Source organism: Pelophylax lessonae (genome assembly GCF_965119305.1).
Source record: "Pelophylax lessonae genome assembly, chromosome: 5".
Taxonomy (NCBI): Eukaryota; Metazoa; Chordata; class Amphibia; order Anura; family Ranidae; genus Pelophylax; species Pelophylax lessonae.
Genome location: NC_138772.1, coordinates 318255410 through 318275464, shown reverse-complemented (window position 1 = coordinate 318275464; position 20055 = coordinate 318255410). Strand labels below are relative to the sequence as shown.

The 20055-nt window shown below is 42.3% G+C and overlaps 1 protein-coding gene across 1 annotated transcript in view; it reads right to left on the bottom strand.

Moving 5' to 3' along the window:
• The window catches only part of GMDS (GDP-mannose 4,6-dehydratase), an 813218-nt gene that overhangs the window by 632728 nt on the left and 160435 nt on the right, over positions 1 to 20055 (bottom strand). The window contains exon 5 of the mRNA XM_082259505.1: positions 18452 to 18561. Within this exon, the coding sequence (XP_082115631.1) occupies positions 18452 to 18561 (110 nt within the window). The remainder of the gene's footprint in view (positions 1 to 18451; positions 18562 to 20055) is intronic.

Here is a 20055-nt window from a genome sequence, read left to right as displayed (position 1 = left end):
AATGTCCAAATTGGGCCCAATTAGCCATTTTCCCTCCCCGGTGTCATGTGACTCAGTGTTACAAGGTCTAAGGAGTAAATGGGGAGCAGCTGTATTAGATTTGGTGTCATCACTCATTCTCTCATACTGGTCACTGGAAGTTCAACATGGCACCTCATGGCAAAGAACTGAGGATCGTAAAAGAATTGTTGCTCTATACAAAGATGGCCTAGGCTATAAGAAGATTGCCAAGACCCTGAAACTGAGCTCCAGCATGGTGGCCAAGACCATACAGTGGTAAAACAGGACAGGTTCCACTCCGAACAGGCCTCGCCATGGTCAACCAAAGTAGTTAGGTGCACGTGCTTTCCAAGCTCAGACCATACACTACATCAAAATAGATCTGCATGGCTGTTGTCCCAGAAGGAAGTCTCGTCTTCAGGTTGCTGAAGACAATCAGACTAAGGAGTAGGGATGCTGAAACCATGTTCTGTGGTCTTACAAGACCAAGATGAACAACCCCAAACACCTCCAAGACAACCACTGCCTTGCTAAAGAAGCAGAGAGTAAAAGGTGAACTGGCAAACCATGCCTCCAGATCTAAACCATATTAAGCATCTGTGGGGGATCCTCAAATGGAAGGTGGAGGAGCGCAAGGTCTCTAATATCCACCAGCTCTGATGTTGTCATGAGTGGATGATGACTCCCATTTGCAACCTGTGAAGCTCTGGTGAACTCCATGCCCAGGAGGGTTAAGGCAGGGCTGGAAAATCATGGTGGCCCACACAAAATATTGACACTTGGGGGCCAATTTGGAAATTTTCACTCAGGGGTATACTCCCTTTTGTTGCCAGCGGTTTAGACAATGGCTGTGGAGTTTTTTTTGAGGGGACAGCAAATTTACACTGTTACATAAGCTGTACACTCACATGAAAAGATATAAAATATTTACAAAATGTCAGGGGTGTACTCACTTTTGAGAGATACTGTATGTGCCTTAAAACTAACTTCAGTATATTCTTTACTAAAATTATGCATTTCATAAACAGTTGCATTAAAGGAAGTCCACAGGGCCAGGAACTAGCAAAGATGTCCACCCACCCTAATGGGTGAGAGCAGATCTTCATGCTGAAGGGGTCTTTTCTGTGGGTCTGGAGAAGCTAGCTCTAGGCTTACCAAACCAAGGTTGCTTGGAACCTCCCGGGGAAGATTTGAGCGCTCTATGTCCCTTATTCTCCATCCCTGAGCCCCCCCCATGTCTGACGAGGCTCCCTCCCTTTCCTGGATTGTGGCAGGAAGGTACTCACTCTCCCCCCGCAATACCCTAATGATGTAATCCAGGGTAGCCAAAAACAGGCCACCACCTTGAAAGCCAAGATAAACTAGGGCTTTCTTAGAGGCTTGGTCTGCAGACCAAGCCACAGCACACACCTAATCACCACTGCTGAAACAGTTTGGACAGCACAAGAGCTGTATCCAAAGCTGCATCACAAAAACTGCAGCCCATGGACCAACGGGTCAGCTAAGTCAACATAAGTAGCAGGAACATGCTCATTCCCCAGACCCTGGCACAAAAGCTTGGCCCATTCAGCTAGGGTCTGAGACACCAGGGCTGAGGCAAGGACTGGCCGAAATGCCCAACCAGCCATCGTAAACATGCAGCATTCCGCAGCCTCTGCTTTCCTGTAATCCCCGTCCTTTAAGGATGGGGATTCCTCTACTGGGATCTTTGTGGCTTTATTCAACCTGGAAACAGGAGGGTACACCACTGGTGGACTAGTCCACTTTTTTTTAAAAGGGATTCCTCAAAAGGGTATTGTACAGCAAAACGTTTGGGAGTACAAAGGGTAACTTTGGTTGTTCCCATTTCTTACAGGAAAACCTGTCAAAATGAGGCACATAAGGAAACACCTTTAAAGTGCAAGGTGACACTTGCGTACCAAAAGACAGCCACATCCGTGGCTAAATCAACAGCAGCCTCCATTTTTTTTTAAGCGGGGGGACACTTCCTCCTGGTCCTTTGCTCAAATGCGACTTCCACCCAGGACACTAAGGATTGCATGACCGCCGGCAGTGCAACCATAGGAAGCTGGGGTTCCGAGGGACCCGCCACCTCCATGAGGGGGGTCAGTGGGGGAGATGCGACCCTGAGGTTACATATGGATAAGGAAAACCTTGCAGTACAAAAACGATTTTTGGCACCACTCAAGGATCCCCCCAAAAGCTCAAGGTACCCATCAGCAGGGAGCGAGCTAACAGACCAGAGGAGCACTGAAAATTCAGACCCAGCAACGCCATGGACGCCATCTCTTTTCATATGTCCAAGGCACAGGAAGAAAAGCGGAGGAGTTCCAGGATCCCCACAAGGCTTCAGTAGTCTCCAGCATCTCCTGGACTAAGAAAATGGCTGCGTGACAGGCTACACAAACCTGGCCGCCAACCAGAGACCAGCCAAACCAAGGGAAAATGGCCACCATGTCGTCATCAGACTTCAACATAGCTACCGGCAGCTTGAGAGGCCGAAGCATGCTGCCAGAATCTTCCCTGTGCCCTCTGCAAGGCTGTGTCCGGACAGGGGGGAAAGAGTGGGAGGGGAAATCCCAGCTCCATGAGGGATTTAAGGATGGGAGGGAGAAGGAACCTGTAGGCATGTCTGACTGTCCCTGGAGGTTACCTGCATCCACTCCACAAAAAAAAAAAAAAAGCCAAAAGAGGGTGCATGTACCTGCCCTTCCATGGTGCGGGTAAGGCACCAGACAGAACTTGCCGCCAAAGTAAGGGAGCAGTCAGCCAGGGGACCGTTGTGACTCAGACCCTCGCCTGGTTGTATGTGACATTTACCTCCTGGGCCAGCCTCTGCCCATGAGGCTGTCGTGGCTGACCTAGCACGTAGCTGCAGTCTGCACGCGTTGACTGGGCTGGGGGGGGACCACTGGCTCTAGATTATTCAGCCTGTCAGTCGATTTGTTTTTTCTCTTGGGAGATCTACAAAGATGCAAGGAAGGAGAAAAATTGCTAGGACCAAGAGATTCCAGTAGGGAGCCTAGGTCCTTACTTCTGTCTAGACAGATTAAAACTGTTTACCTGGGGGGGGGGGGGGTTATATACCAGCTAAGGACAGGGGGGGTGGTATGTACCAGCTGAGGACGGCCTATGGGCGTAGCCAGGTGTTTTTTGTTCTGCCTAGTCCTACTCCTGGGGGATGCAATATAACCCCTATAGTTCGGATTTATGGCACGCTATGTCCATTGATGAACAAAAGAGAAAGCCTGTCTACTTTTAAAGCCTGCAGAGGGGGTTCTGCGACAGAGCTACCCGATATTGTGCAGGTCAACAGACCCACACTGTGAACCACAAGTCCACATGCCTTGTGTTGTAGTTCACTGCATTAAAAAATTGACAATGTGCTGGCAGCTCATTCTTGACAAAGATTAGGAGGACTTCAGACAGAGCTCCACAAAAAAAAAAAAAAAGAGGCAGAATATACCTTCAAGTTTTTTTTATATATATATATATATATATATATATATATATATATATATATATATATATATATATATATATATATATATATATATATATATATATATATATATATATATATATATAAAACACTTTGCCTCAAGTGTTACTAAACTCATAACTGTAAAATCAGTCTGTAAATGCAGTAAAGCATGCTTGTTATACTCATTGTGGAACCTAAGGTGTTAATTCTCTGCATTGTGTAAAAAGGCTGTTTGGTCCTGTCTTCTTGGATTCTTTTTTCACAATCAAATTTGCTGATAGAACAGTGACTTGGGGGCACTCTGCACATGCTCAGGGGGCACTCTGCACATGCTCAGTTATTATGCATTGAGTTTTTTTTTTTTTTTTTTTTTTTTATAGGAGCGTGCATATGATCAGCACAGGGCCAATTAGCACTATCCAGACAGAGGGTCAGGGGTCATGCAGCCTCATTGAACAGTCACAAGAGAATGAAAACTCCTCCTACAAGCTTTAACCAGACACTAATAGAAGTCACAAGACTGCTATATACAGCTGAGAAAAAGGTATTTAGCAGTTTATATTTACTAAAACTTTTGCATTTCCATGTTGTGTACTGTGGGAGACCAGATATAGTGAATGCAGAGTCCTGGGTTTAATAACGCTTTACTAAATCTGAGCAGTTATATACAATGCTTGAGATCTTAAAGTGGAGCTCCACCCAAAAGGGAACGCTGCCCTTCTTTGCTTCCTCCTTCCCTCTGCTGCCACGTTGGGCACCTTTCAAAGGGGGGGGGGGGGGAGCTGATACTTGTCAAAATCAGGTACCAACTCCCACTTCCGGGAAAGATTGCCGCAATCGTGTGGAGATCTATGAAATTTCTGCCCCCCCGCCTTCTGGGAGACACACAGGTCCCAGAAGACAGACCATTAAGAACGTGCAGCTTGCGCATGCTCAGTAGGAAACAGGCTGTGCAGCCGCAGGCTACTATTTCCCTTAGTGGAGGTGCCGGCGCCTGCAGCCGTTAGGTTGGCTTGGGGTGCCGACATTGTGGGATCCCTGGACAGGTAAGCGTACTTACATTTAAAAAAAAAAAAAAAAACAACAGCAGCTACAGTATTTTTTTACACAGGCTGGAACGCTTTAAAATATATATTAAAGCGGAGTTCCGGCCACAAAAAAAAAAATTCAGTGAACAGTCAGGGCTAGTGCATTCCACAATGGCTAGCCTCTTATCTGTCCCAGTTCACACTTACCTTTTAGAAGAAATACTTTTAAAATTTCTTCTCCAGCGCTGCCATCTCAGGTGTGGGCAGCTTGAAGCCAGCGAGATCCTCTTCCGCGTCCTCTTCAGTCCCACGATGCACTGCACCGGCCCCGCCGTCACTTCTGGGTCTGCAGCGTCATCCCTGCACAGCTTCTGGGCATGCCCAGAAGCTGTTTAGCAAGGTATGACGCGCCTGCTCCGGAACAGACGTTAGGGCCGGTGCAGGCGCATTGATTCCTGGGAGCGATGACGTTCAGCTCCCAGGAATCATTGCAAAGTGGAAGTGACGACCGGGCCGTGCGGCCGAGGGAGGAAGTGGAAGACAGGTGAGTATTTTTTTTCTGCAATTACAAGGCGAGTAAAAAAAAAAATCCTAACTACCCATTTCTCCTTCAGGTTAGCTATAGCAAGCGGATGGCCCAAATTCGATCATCGATTTTGTGGCCGGAACTCCGCTTTAAGGCAGATTCCTAAACTTCTACGGGCTATTTAAAAAGAGCTGAAATGGACTGCCCTTGAGGCAGGTTTCATCTGAATGAAATCTCATGCAGCTGTCCATGAAATTGCTCCTCTATCCCATTCGTTAAGTGTAAATACTAGGTTGAGCTACTGAACTCTGAACAATGAGCTTTTTTCAACAGGTAAAAGAAGACATACAAAAAGGATAAAAGCCCCACCTGCTGGCTAGAAACTACATTGAACAGATGTATCCAACTTAAATATATGCAGTTTTTTTTTAATCTACAAAATGGCAGACTAGACAAAATATCACAGAAAACCTACCAGGCTAAAACTAAAATAAGTCCCATTTTGAATGATGAAACGTTAAACAATGAATGCAAGTTAGTTTTGACTAAACTATTTTGCTAAAGTATTTCAGCAGACTAGAACAAATGGAATGTAAATAATTTAAACCACCCTATAGCAATGCTGCTATCAGCCAATGTGCAACTAGATCACGTTTTTAGTCTAGCACAGTACAGAACAGATAGTATATTCATGTCCACATGATGTCTAGTCATTACTGGATAAATTATATTTAATTACTACAACAATATTTGCTTTCATTATTCAGTGTAATAAAGACAAACCATACACTAATTAGAAGATGGATAGCTCAGGATACACTAGGGATTGCTTTGTGTGGTCTGATAATAGGCTGCAAACCGCAAACTCCACCTAAACCTTAATAGACAATTGTTTCACACACAAATTACTTCGCATACATTAGCCTTTATGAAAGAAGGCCAATAAGGCATCAATTAACACCGCTCCATAAAACGCCAGCTATATGGTCCAAGTACTGACCGTCTCAGATATTTATAAAGCACATCTATTCCACATTTTCAAAAACAGAAAAGAACCTGGATAATAAAAACACAGTACATTAAGCTTTCTTCCCAAAAAAGGTTTACTTATACAAAATCTTAAAATGCATACAAAAAAGGTACATTAAAACATTCTGGTCAGCTGGGTGCCTGGGGTTATGACACATTTATACCACCTTAAAAACTTGTATCAAAAACGGACATTTCATAAATCAAATCCCACATAGCCAAATGTGTCAACCCATCCAAGTCCCCGCCTTTGTTCAAAAGGAGGCAAATGTGTCTTTTCTTGAACAAGATAATAGCCAATATATCCTGGTAGTAAAAGTATTTAAAAATAAAGTCTTCCCCCAAATAGTAGGTCCACACACAGGATAAGTTCACCTTTTGTAGCATGTTATACCCATATTCAGATTATAACAGGTTACAAATGCAAGTTAGTTTTCATTAAACTATTTGTGACAACTTAAGAACTCATATCAAACTGACAATACACATGTCAAATCAAATGCCACATAGCCCACTGTGTCAACCCATCCAAGTCCCCACCTTTGCTTAAAGGGGGCAGGATAGGTTCACCTTTTGTGACATGTTACACCCATATTCAGGGGGTAACATGTTACAAATGCACCAACCTTTACAGGTCCCTAGCAAGAAACAAATACATATTTTACCTGCAAAAAATGTGCATTTTTGGTAAAATGAACTTCTCATTTAGGAAAAATGGTGGATTTTTTTAGTCTCTTCCTCGGTCTCTAGGAACCCCCTTCCCATTTGCAAGTGTTTCCCAAGCCTGCTGTTAAGACACAACCCAAACCATAAGACCCTGCCCCTTATGCCCTGCACAGAGGTTACCACAAGGCAACAGCTAGTGGCTGAGGACACCATCTATTGGTGCTTCTTTTGAAAGCTGTCAGAGGAAGATTCCTATATGCTGGCTATTAGATCGGGAGCTGAGGCTGCTTCAGCTTTGCTTGGCTAGGTGTCTGTCCTGCTGCCCTCTTCTTCCCACGCTGATCTACCAGATTTCAAACTGGTAGTGCGCAATTTTTTCTAAGAATAAAAGCCACAGTATCCCACGCTCCTGTCTGTCGTTTTAGCCTGCTGTTAAGGAGGCACCTGTTTATTTGCACTACCAACTGGTGTTGCGTGCATCCATAAACAAGCCATAAAGCAAGCTTCCATTAGGATAAAAAAAAACCCTGAGCAATTGGTACCATATTTTAGGAAGCTAACTTCACAAAAATTCCCCTGACTATACAGGATAATTAATTTAAGTTTTACCAAAAGCTACAGGCAAACTTTTTCACATCCATTACTTAATACTCCCCTGATGTGAATGAGCTACTGTTTAGACTTTTTTTGCTCAGACAGATGAATACAGGTCACTACTCTCCTAAACCACGCCCCTAAGAATGGCTAAAACTACTCAGTGCCCAGTCTGTTCCACCAATCGCCATCAGCATGAAGTCATGGTCCAGAGGCTTGCTATTTTAAGACGCTCATAAGTAGAAGTCAAGATTGTTTTCTCCCACATTGCGTCAACAAGGCTGCATTAAGCCAGTCTGTGTGTAGCATCTCTCTGAGTCACAGTGCTTACTATTTATGATTCAGTACAAGCTCTTCTGACAGTCCTTCCCAGACTCTGTGTTCATTCCAAGAACCAATTTCATCTTCATTGGTTTCCTTCAGGAAACCAGACTAACTTCCTATTATTTTATTTTCCTTGCTTTCTGCACAGCCCACATAAAACTGACTGGAAGTGAGAGTGATAGAAAACGTTATTCTGCACAAATATAAGCCAAAATAAACACAAAAGGCTACATACGTCATCTGTGTACAGTGTTCAAAAATGTATCACTTTTTTAATCTGACATAGTCAAAACAGTAACTTTATTAAACAGCATTTTTGAAGAAAACTTTATTCATCCTAATGATGGTACAAGAAATCAGGAGTTTTGAGGTGGGGGCAGGTTCAAAGATATGCCATTTCTATGCACATACATTTTCACAGCTACAGCGGTGATCTTAGTCAACCGCAGTCACTCGCCTTATTTCTGACTGCATTCCCAAATTACAGTGATTATGATGCATGTCACTACCTATATGCAGTTAACTTCTGAGTATGAAAATAGAAGTGGTGCCCCACAATCATGTTAAATAATTACATTTCTCCAAGGTCTTAAGTAAAACAGATTTCAGAAATATAACTTGTTGAAGCAGACAAATCCCCAAATTCCACAAGGAGCTCTGAGTAAAATATTCTTCTTATTATTGCCAAGAGTCATGATTCTTTCACAGATGCTGTAAGAAGCCGATTTGAGTTCATACTGTCATACAGGGCAGAGAAAGCAGGCTTGTGGAGCCAATGTTATGAGTCAGTAAAAGAGGTTACCACTGGACAGTCCGTCAAGTAAAGGTTGCACAATTCCTAATTTGGATGGGCACAGAAGGGATTTATGTGGAAATACCATAATGTCCTCATTGTGGTTTTAAAATGACAACACATTTTGCCACCGCTCGTCCCACATTTCCTGAACTTTGCAAAGTTCCAGTTCTGCAACGTTCCAGTTCAGCAACAAGTGGAAAAAAAAAAAAAAAACCATAGGAGATCCAAGATTAGTGTGCATACATTCTCACACGCTCTGTTTGTGGCACATAAGTCATAAAAAATCCAGTATTTAAAATGAGCTGGGTTCTTTACAAACTGGGACCAAATTTCTCAACAAAGCACACTGAAGACATTTGGGAGTGTTTAAGGACGTATTAAAAAGGCATTCGTCAGTTCCTTCGGGTAACGTAAAAGAGCCAAGGTAAAATCAAGGTGGCTAAATTCAAAGGGGGGGGGGGGGGGGCGGTGGCCTTAAAAAAAATATATAATATATATATATATATATATATATATAATGTAAAAAAAAAAAAAAAAAAGGACGGAAAGGTTATTACTGGCCTTTTTAAGACTGCAAGGAATGCAACAAAACAATGTTAAGCGTGCAACTAAGGCAGCTAAAATAAACTATGAAAAACATTGTGATAGAAATAAACCTAAAAAAAAAAATATAGAAATAAATTCTTGAAATCTAGCAATCGTTAAAAGGCGAGGACAGAACACCCAGGCCTGACATACAAAAAGGAAGTTAGTTACAGGTGACGAGGAGAAGGCAGATGTATTAAATACATTTTTTACTTTATACATAAAGAGACAAATTTGAAGCAAAAAAACACTATAAAATGTAATGTGAACAAATCTTTAGGACCAGATAACTCCCCCACTCCAAGCTTAGCCAAGTTAGAGCCAGGCCATTGTTTTTAATTTAAGACGACCTTATTTACTGGCATAGTACCAACCAAAAAGCAAATGCGGTACAGAGGATAATCAAAAAGGGATTGAGATGCATGCCAGGTAGTTTGAAGACCAATTAGCCCTAACCAGCTTGTCAGACCAACCCTTTTAACAACCCATGAAGAAGTGAGCAGTAGGTTAGATAAGAGGCGGCCAGTGGATATAGTTTAAATAGACTTTGCTAAAACATTCAATACAGTTCCCCACAAATGCTTAATTCGCAAGTTAAAGTTTATTGGAATTGAAGGAATTGTATGTTCATGGATAGAATTCTGGTTATAGGAATGTTTAACAAAAGGTAGTGGCAAATGGCTAATTTTCAGAATGATCTAAGATAGTGAGCAGAGTGCCCCATGGATTGGTCCTTGGATTTAGATCATTTTATAAACAAGACAAATGGAATTGGTCCGAGAATAGCTCAATGGCCGTATTTGCTGATAATACCAAGCTATACACTGCAATAAATTCACAACAGGATGTAGAAGCTCTACAAGATCTTGATAAAATTGAGGGGTGGGCAGATACATTGCAGAGAAGGTTCAATATATATATATATATATATATATATATATATATATATATATATATATATGTGTGTAAAAAAGGTATGCACTTGAGAGCTAAAAATATGCATGGAAGCTACACAGGTCCTTCTCTGTGGGGAGTCCAGGATAAACGAAGATCTGGGGGTCCTTGAAGGCCAGTGTCAACATTAGCATGTAATGCTAGGCTGCAGCTAACAAAGCCAGTATACCATTGTAATGAATACAAGAAGAAAAAAAAAAAAAAAAAAAGATACAATGTTACAAAACCCGGATTCAGCCTTGTGAGTATGCTGCACAGTTTTTGGCACCAATCCTCTAAAAAGAGGTCCTTGGAACTAGAGGAAGTTCAGAAAAGGGTCTACCCTCCCTTACCAATTTTCCTAATACACATTACCCTGCTCTTCATGGTACAATGAATCATTCACAATATATCAGTTCTTTTCCTAAAGAGGTTACAACCTAGCGTTCCAACTCACACAGACTAAAGCTGAATACACACTATCCAACTTTTGTGGTTAGACTTCCTTCAGATTTACCTTTTCTATGTAGAGCAAGGGCCTGCCAGATTTCATACAAATTATATGTTTAGGTTTGACCTCATTATCTGGTTTTGGTAAGTCTAAAGAAAAAAGTCTTCGGAAAATCTTATAGTGAGTATGGCCCATAAGTCTGGGAAGAATCCTACCAACCCACTTCCGTTTTAAAACAGTGGGAGGAAACTGGAGCACCCAGTGGAAATAACCTATAAAGAAGGTTGCGTCTAAGCATTATTTGCATCACAACTTACCACCCAACTACAACACAATAGCATTAAGTACGTACAGATTAGGAGGCCTTTGGAAACTCAAAAAATAATTCTATGTAGGCTACCAGCATTAAGGGTTGGGGAAGCACTCGTAGGGTTTTCAGGCAATGGACTGTAAACTGGCCTTTTATTTACTGTAAGCAAATGCAAGAAACCTTGTTTATTTTAATCGGCCAAGCAAATATTTTACATATGGCAGACACTCATTATGGGTGTCAGACTTTGTTTAGAGATCTTAATTTATGCTTAAAGTGTTTTTTTTTTTGCCTATAGCTTTGGATAAACTAGTAGGGACCACTGTTCATTTTTTTTTTTTGCGGTCTGTCTCCATTAGGTACCATCACTCTAATTGTCCTGATCACTACTGAGGGTAAATCCAAAATTCTGAGTTGCTACCAGAACAGGATAAGGAAATCTTCCAATAGGGCACCGATATTTATTAGTACATGCTCCAATTTCCGCAAGGTTTGTCTTTGCAGCATCCTAAAGTGTCCTGGGACACATTACATGTGCCAGGAGGGTGCAGGATCATTTACAGGGTGCTGTGCGCACGCACAATGGGGCCTGGCTATGGTTCCTCAGTAGGGATGAGCTTTGAGTCGAACACAAGTTCAACTCGAACATCCGGCGTTTGTGTGCTCGCTTAACACACAAACAGGGGCGCTCGGCGGGAAGTTTGCCCGCCAATGAGTGCCCCATAATGCACTGCGATGGTGCAGTGAATAAATTACTGATTGTCTGATGATTGGCCAAAAGCATGCACATGACATGTATGCTTTGGCCAATCACAGCACAATGTCCATCATTGGCCAAAGGCAGGGTGACTTTAGCCAATCATGGTTCAGGGGCTAAGTCCACACCCCACACTAGATAAAGCTGCTGCTTATACGGTAGCCATTTATAGTGTTAGGAGAGAGATTATGCAAGTAGTTCGTGGATTTTGCATTGTATCTAGTAATAGATCAGGCAGTGTAATATATATATATGTTATTGCAGGATATGTCAAGCAGTGCAGTGACGATTAGGGCTGATTCTTATGACATTTAAACTTGCTCGTGGCTGTAATGTATGGTTGGGCTCCTGGCAATACAGATAAAAAAAAAAAAAACATGAAAAAACCGGAGTGGGGTCCCCACACCAAAAAAGTGAAAGAAAAAAAACAGTGGGGTCCCCCCCAAAATCAATACCAGACCCTTATCCGAGCAAGCAGCCTGGCTGGACAGAATAAGGGGGGGGGACGAGCGAGCACCCCCCCTCCTGAACCATACCAGGCCACTTGACCTCAACATGGCGAGGGTGCTTTGGGGTGGCCCCAAAAGCACCTTGCCCCCATGTGCATTGGTACATGTCCCCCAGGGCAGTGCCCAGACCCCCATACACTTTTTTGGGCAATAAGTCGCATTTTAAGCCTTTAAAATTGACTTGATTTTTCATGTTCAAGTCCCATAGACTTCAATTTAGTTTGCATGTTTTAACGAACATTTCCCGTGTTCGAGTTGTTCTGGTGCGAACCAAACCGGGGGGGGGGGGGAGGGGTTTTCAGCTCATCACTATTCCTTAGGAAGCCACAGCTGATTTAAGTTCAAGTTAGTGGCACTAGGGACCCACAGCAGTAAGAACTGGCTTACAGGAGGACCACACTGGACTCCAGCCAGGCACCAGATTTTTAAAAATTTTAAAAATTTGTAACTGCTGACCAAAAAAAATAAAAAATCTGAAATACTTTAAGGTTTGCCTTACACCTATTTTGTAATCATGTGTATTTCAACACGTCATTGTTGAACAATAGGATGCAAAAGTAACAAGTGTTTTGATGCATCATAATGCACATGGTATGAAGCATAGGTGTGAAGAGAGCAAAAAGAATTCTGACTATTTTTGTTTGAACTTGTTACAGTACCCTGCAATACACATTCAGTTAATCTACATTGATTTTACACTAGTGTGGTTAGTCCCATCTCAAAATTTAAATTCTTCTGCATTAAACCTGTTCTCAAATGGCTCTTTGCTTTTCCCAATAAACACCTCAATGAAACTGAAAAATTCTAGTAGCCTGAAACCAGTGGAATGATAAAGAAACACCAACTCGTGCAATCTCTGAAAATTTACTTTTGTATTCAAAATGACCTAAAAAGTAATACATGTGTAGAAGGCATACATACATACATACATACATACATACATACCATTCTTTAGTGGTGTTAAATTATTGCAGAGTGCTTAGAAATAATTACTTGAAGACATTTAAAAATGTATGTGAAAAGACCTGTAGGTTTACTGTATGCAGCAAATGTACATCAACTGTTTTATTTGGAGGAAGTGTAAGGTCCCATTACAACATTAACTCAACCAGATCCACTAAATACAGTACTCCATTGTCTAAATATATCCCAAGGCTACATCACAATAACTTTAATAACTTGTTTCTCACAGATACTCAAGGTGTGTTTCATTGCATTATACCTTGATTTACAGCATAACAACAACTTTGGATAGCATTAGAAGTTATTCAAGCACAACATGCTGTTCAAGGTCAGAATTTAGGAAAGCATTGCCTGGTAATCAGTTGCTGAGCAAACAAAATAACATTTTCTAGTATTAAGATTACTGCAACTTTTGCAATAATAAGGGTTGAAATGACAGATCCTTCCCATATTGTACATACACAATAACCCTTTGAAGATGGCCAACCCCAAGCATACAAGACTGCAATGATCAACTTTGATTGAGCTACAAACATCCAGATTGGAATGACTTGACTATAGAGGAACAGATCCAACCCGCATACATGTGAACCGCCAACCCGCATACATGTGAACTAGGCCTAAAGCATGTGAAAAGTAATTTACAAATAAAAACACCGGTCCTCCTGCAGGTTTGACCACTTCTGGGCCGCAAGGATTTAGCCCCTAATGACCAGGCCATCGGATCAGAGCGCCAGGACCAGTCATCACCAGGCAGGCCAGACACTGCTTGATGGCTTATTTTAGGCCTGGTTCACAGAGTCTGTACTGACTGACTATATAATTATGTGCAAAAGTGAACCAAAGTCCCTAAATTCAGCAATGAAATTGAAGTGAGGTAGAAATTTAATAATTTAGTTTAATAATTGAATACCGTGATAATACCGTATACCGTGACAAAACCCTAATCAATTAATCGCAGCATGGAAATCTGATATCGTCACATGCCTAGTTTTATGTAACACATCACTGATTTTACATTAAACAAAAAATGTGATGCAGTATTTCTCCTGCTGGGCTACATCTTACCTCTCATACACCATAGAGAAGGTGAAGCCAGACTATTAAAGCCCATATGTAAAGATACCGCCACTCTTCCTTTAAGTGCCGGTTCACACTAGGGCGACCTGTGAGGCGACCTGGTCGCCTCACAGGTCGCCTCCCATAGGGAAGCTGCGGACCCGTTCTGCAGAGGATGCCAAGCCCATAGCAAGACTAGGGACAGATACATATGCACCTTGATTTCACCTATACAAGACTACTACTACTTGTACTACATATAACCCTCTGTGGTCTTATCTTCCCTGTATATTACAGGTTGCCATATGAATATATCCCCCTCCCCTTTATGGGAGTAGTTCATATTGAGCCAATTTTCTTACTGGTCATCGTGGTGCCCTGCTGGTCCCTCTGGGCGGATGCTACTACTTCTCTTATGCTCTCACGGACTTCGTAGCCCTTGATTGGGCCTGTGGGAATTTGGGCATTCCTCCTGATGGTAGCAATACCATTTTTTAGCTGACAGACCAATCCAATCCGTAGGGCTAGACGCTAAGGATATACTAGGTATTGTATCTGGAGCTTTGGGTGAACCCTGAAGAAGGGCTTTTTTGCCCGAAACGCGTAGGGTCGGTTCCGGTTCCATGATCACCTTGTACACCTAAGCGCCCCTATTTGGTTCGGTATTTGGTCTGTCATATGCATGCATATTTTAATGCCCTGTGATGTTATTGATTTATGTTACTGTTTGTTTGGTTCATATTTTGGAATAAATAAAGATATTTTTATACAAAACAGTGTTCAGTGGCATTCACAGTCCCATACATAGGGGAATTTTTCTTGTATAGGACTCCAACCAGCAGGCGGACTTGGCGGCTGGTTGCTCGGGTCTCTTGGTGGGACGGGAGACCAAGGCAGAGCTGCAGAAGGCGGCGCTCCTGAGCTGCATCGGCTGTTATTTTCTGAAAGCCAACCACTGACTCGAAAGAATGGTACAACCACTTCTCCGAGCCGACGTATAGGTACGTTGATTCACAGGAAGGGTTAAGTAACTAGAGCAGTGGTCCATAACTCCAGTCCTCGGGGCCCACTAACAGGCCAGATTTTAAGTATTACCTTGGGGAGATGCAGACTAGAATACTGCAATCACTGAGCAGCAAATGAGATCACCTGTGATGCAACTTAGTTATCTTGCAAACCTGGCCTGTTAGTGGGCCCGAGTATCCACTGCTTCCACAAGATGATCCCTATATCTGAAGGCAAACCTGCCCAGTTTGTTGTTAAACCTGGAGGCAAGAGGTCCATAACTTGGAACAATCCAGAAATGTGGTCCCTGTCCATAGGGGCAGCTTGTTCCCACACACCGTGAGCAACACATGGCAGCGGGCATTCTCTCACCAACTGCCTCTGACAAGCCACTCCGTGCAGATCGGAGTGCACTGAAGCCGCCCCTCCTCCTCCCTATGTTTTCCTGTACACAGAGGAGTAGGCGGAGAGCAGAACACCACCCTGTAGGGGGAGGGGGGGGTCTTGTCCCTCATTCTGAAGTTCAAATGTTTGGAGGTATGCAGATGTCCATATTTAGTGTCCCCAACTGTGGATCAAAAGAACCTCTTGTCCACATTGTTACTAGCAGGAACCCTTGTCATGCCCAGTATGCCTTTGATCCTCAGATTGCTGAAAGGAGTAGTCAGCTCAGTAACATTTTTAACCTTGCTTTTAAGTCAAGGGGATTTACTAAAATTAAATAGCAGCTATGGCAAAAGTGGGAAAACAAATGGGAAGGGAATTGTGCACACCACTGTTGCACCGATGTAATGGCATGCTTCACAAAAAAGGCCAGCTGTACATGAAGAGGAGCTTTACTGGTGTTGGCAACAAATGTGAAAGCAAAGTCCCAAACTTTGTTATCAAACTGTTGTGCCACTGGCCAATTTGTACAAAATTGAGGGCTATAGCCTTATTTTTTGTTTAACCGCTTGCCGACTGCTCACAGTATATTTACTGCGGCAGTCAGCCCCTCACAGGCAGAGTGACGTAGGTCTACGTCGCTAGCCTGTGAGGCTCTGGGGAGCGAGCGCGCGCCCGCGGAGGCGCGCTCCCGCGCGGTCACGGACCCCCCCCCCGCGCGTGTGACTGGCGGACCCGATGTCCGCCGGTCACTCGGCGATCGTCGGGGGAGAGGGAGAAAGTCAGGCGGCTTGTGTAAACAAGCTGCCTGTCATTCTCCTCGGTGTAAAGACACTGATCACACGGATCTACTATGTAGATCCGTTGATCAGTGTCCTTACAGCTCAAGCCACAGCCAATCACAGTAGAAAGCACGCCCCTAGGGACACACACAGCCCCTCCCTCCCAAATAAAGTTAACCCCTTCACTACCAGTGTATTTTTACAGTAACAGTGCATATGTATAGCACTGATTACTGTAGAAATGTCACTGGTAACCCCAAAAGTGTCAAAAATGTCAGTCAAGGGTCCGATCTGTCCGCCCCAATGTCGCAGTACCGAAAAAAAAAAAAAAAACGCAGATCGCCGCCATTACGCGTTAAAAAAAAAAAAAAGACAAAAATCTTTCCCTTTGTTCGTAAACGCGATAACTTTTGCGCAAACCAATAAAAATACGCTTTTTGCGATTTTTTTTACCAAACATATGTAGCATAAAACAAATTGGCCGAAAATGTTAAAAAATTTTGATTTTTACATTTTTTTTGGGGAATCATATAAAAAATGTGAAAAATATTGTTATTTTTGCAAAATGTACGCTCTTTTTTTGTTTATAGCGCAAAAAGTAAAAAGCGCACAGGTGATCAAATACCACCAAAAGAAAGCTCTGTTTGTGAAAAAAAAGGACGTCAAATTAGTTTAGGTACAGCATCGCACGACCGCGCAATTGTCCGTTAAAGTCACGCAGTGCAGAATCGCAAAATACCCCCTGGTCATTTAGCAGGAAAATCCTCCGGGGCTTAAGTGGTTAAGAGTAACCTATACCTTTCCAACCTATTGTGGATTCTTTACCTTTCAATACAATTTAACAGTAACGAAAGTTAAATATGTAAAATGTAATGCCACAATACTGTATTGCTGACACTGTTCCCAATAAACTGTTTTGTAACACCACAAACTACTTAAAATGCATTCTCCCAAGCATGCACTTGAAAGGATTGGGGTTTCTCCCATGTCGCCCTTGAAGTTACACAAACAATAGGACACTCCCCACTATTTTTTTTGCATCGATAGAGGTCTCCATGGCAGCACAGCTCCGAATGCATTTTGGACCATCCTTCGCCCATTAGCTTTGAAAATGGTAATTCATTTTCAAGACCTCCCCCCCTCCCTTTCTCCGAACAACTTCAGTGGTGTTTAGATCAAAAAATTGCAATTTTCTGACTTAAAGTGTTCAACACCTTGAACCAAACCTAAGCTGATATGCTTATTCATACAGTAGTCTTGAGGAGTAGGTCTATAGATGTTTTTGTAGAAAGGAAGACTTAGCACTTTGTTCCTTAGGCTTCCTTCACTAAGATATACTGTTGCTACCAATAGTATAAATTGGGCATGAAGCGATGTCCCCTAAACGCAGATCAAATGGTTCCTTGCACAAGGGTTCTATAATAGAACACTTACAAAGTACGCTACACATACGTATTGATATGAGACAAGCAGGCTTTAAAATGGAAGGCCTGTATCAAATCACAACAAACTTAAAGCTACAGCCATGTGTTGAGCACGTTCGATAAGTAAGGGATCAACCGCAGCAGTGATCAGATTTTGTTTAAGGGATTTTGAGCAATAAAACAGTTTAACAAAGTAAAGTCAGCTAATAATTGGTGAAGAGCAGGGCCCACCAGACTGAACAGAGCTCTAGAAAAAAAAATACCACTTTTTCGCCAGGCCCTTAAAAACATAGGTGTCTTATACTGCTGGATCCACAATGGGAAGAGATTGTGGGAACATGGCTAATAGGTCAGCAAATAAATGGGTAAATTGGGCCATAATGTTTTGCATAGCAGTAGTAAAAGTATGCAGCCACACCCAAAAGAGCCTAGGAGAACTCTTATAAGTGGATAGACTCTAGGAGCAGAGGGCAACTCAACTCTAGGCTGCAGACATTAGTACTGCCAGTGGGCAATGCTGCAAGCAAAACCAGGTTGGTTTCAACACAGCAGAGCATAAAGAGCAGATGTCCATCCTCATAGGAAACTCTCAAATAACAGGCATCCTGGTGGTAGAAGGGTTTATACTGAGCCAGCCAACAGTTTGCCTGTCAGTGTCCAACCCTTTGGTAGGCAGCAGTATAACCCAAAAGGTACCCGTGTTAAAAAGGTAGATCGCAGAATTCCTTACTCCACCTCCAAGCTCAAAAGTTTGCCCAAATTCTGATTTAAGTTCCACTCCAATAAAAAAAAAAAAAAAATGAAAAAGCGCACGCAACATAAGGAACCGTGAAATTACTTACCTTTACATGGCTCTGAGCTCCTAGATTATAGATTTCAGTAGGTTTGACATCATTAATTATTTTGACCAAACAGGTACTGTCAGTGAGATCTCCATAGTGTAGTTTCATATCTTTGAAAGAAAAGTAAAATAATATCAGACTATTTCAATGCATTACTCTGCCATACTATTCTTTACAGCTATTCCTTGGGCAATTTGCTTACTTTCTCACTACTTACTAGGCTATACTTCATACTGCACATGACAAAAAAGCTGCTTGTATTTATTAATCCCTAGTTGTGATTATTAGCAATGTAAGAAAATGAGTTCAATAGTTTCCCTTGTCAATAAAAACAGTCTATTACAGAACAATGGGTGTGTGGTAAATTGTTCATTTTAGCCCATGGGAGACCCAAATAGAGCATAAAATGACATGATTTCCAGAAGCTTGCAGAACAGTATCAAAAGGATAACTCATGGCTCCAACTAGCCTACTTGACTGACAACTTCAGGCACTCCGATTAATGAATGTAAAATAACATGTAGCAAGTTTTCTATGGACTTTGTATGGTGCATTAGAGAAAACTACCATGTGTAGTATATTACACAGTGAACAAATGTATCCTACAGTTGTTTCCAAAAGAAATAAAGGACATTAGGAATTTTATAACCATAAGACTGTAGGCTGGGTAATTTTACAGAGGCCACGGAACTTGCGTCTTATTACCTTGTGAAAATCTCTATGGGAATCATCGTCTTCCATAAAGTGATTAGTTTAGTTGCTGGGTCTCTTCACTTACCAACATGGGCAAAGTAAACTGAAACAAAGATCTACTTAGGAGATTTCCCTAGATAACAGGTACCTCCTATGAAACAAACCTACCAAATACACTCAAATAATGGCAAACAGTTGAACAAGCGAGCGGGATTTTGATAGAGACAGAAAGGTTTACTAGTACGGTGGACTTTTAAAAAACGCCACATTCACATTAAGGGAAAAAAAAAAAAAAAAAAAAAAAAAAATTTAAAAATGTACATAGTACATGTTAGCAGAAAAAGTGAAAAATGATATAATTTCCCCAGGAGCCTGCAAAAGCATTGCATCTGAGGTCAGTGCATCATGGGTGCAATGTCAGGCGCCTTCAGACATCTTCCAGCTTTGATGTCCATACCTCTGTGTGAAAGCTGCAGGATGTGTTAAGACTACGAGGGCACTCAGCGCCTTTTCGGTCCATTAAAACTTCTGCCTGCTATGGTGGTAGACGGAGCTTTTAGTTTAGTCAGTCACAGACTTGTGTATAAATGATGCATTTGTGTGGCAGGGAACAACATCGACCCACAGTTTTTTTTTTTGGGGGGGGAGGGCTGGAGCATGTTCTTATCCTATATACAGGCAGTAAACTCAGTTGGGCCGTTTTTTTACAAACCCCCCCAAGCACTCCCCCGTGTGCTGAAAAGGCGACAGACAGTGATGTACACATACTGCAGCTTTTTGCTTCGTGCCAAGAATTAAAACCCCTGCTGGGTTTTCCTGGAAGTATCTCCCAATGAATGCAACCTATTCAATGGTTGCAGTGAAGGCCCTTAGGGGTTAAACCAGGTGGCGAAGAGGTGATAAAATGGCTC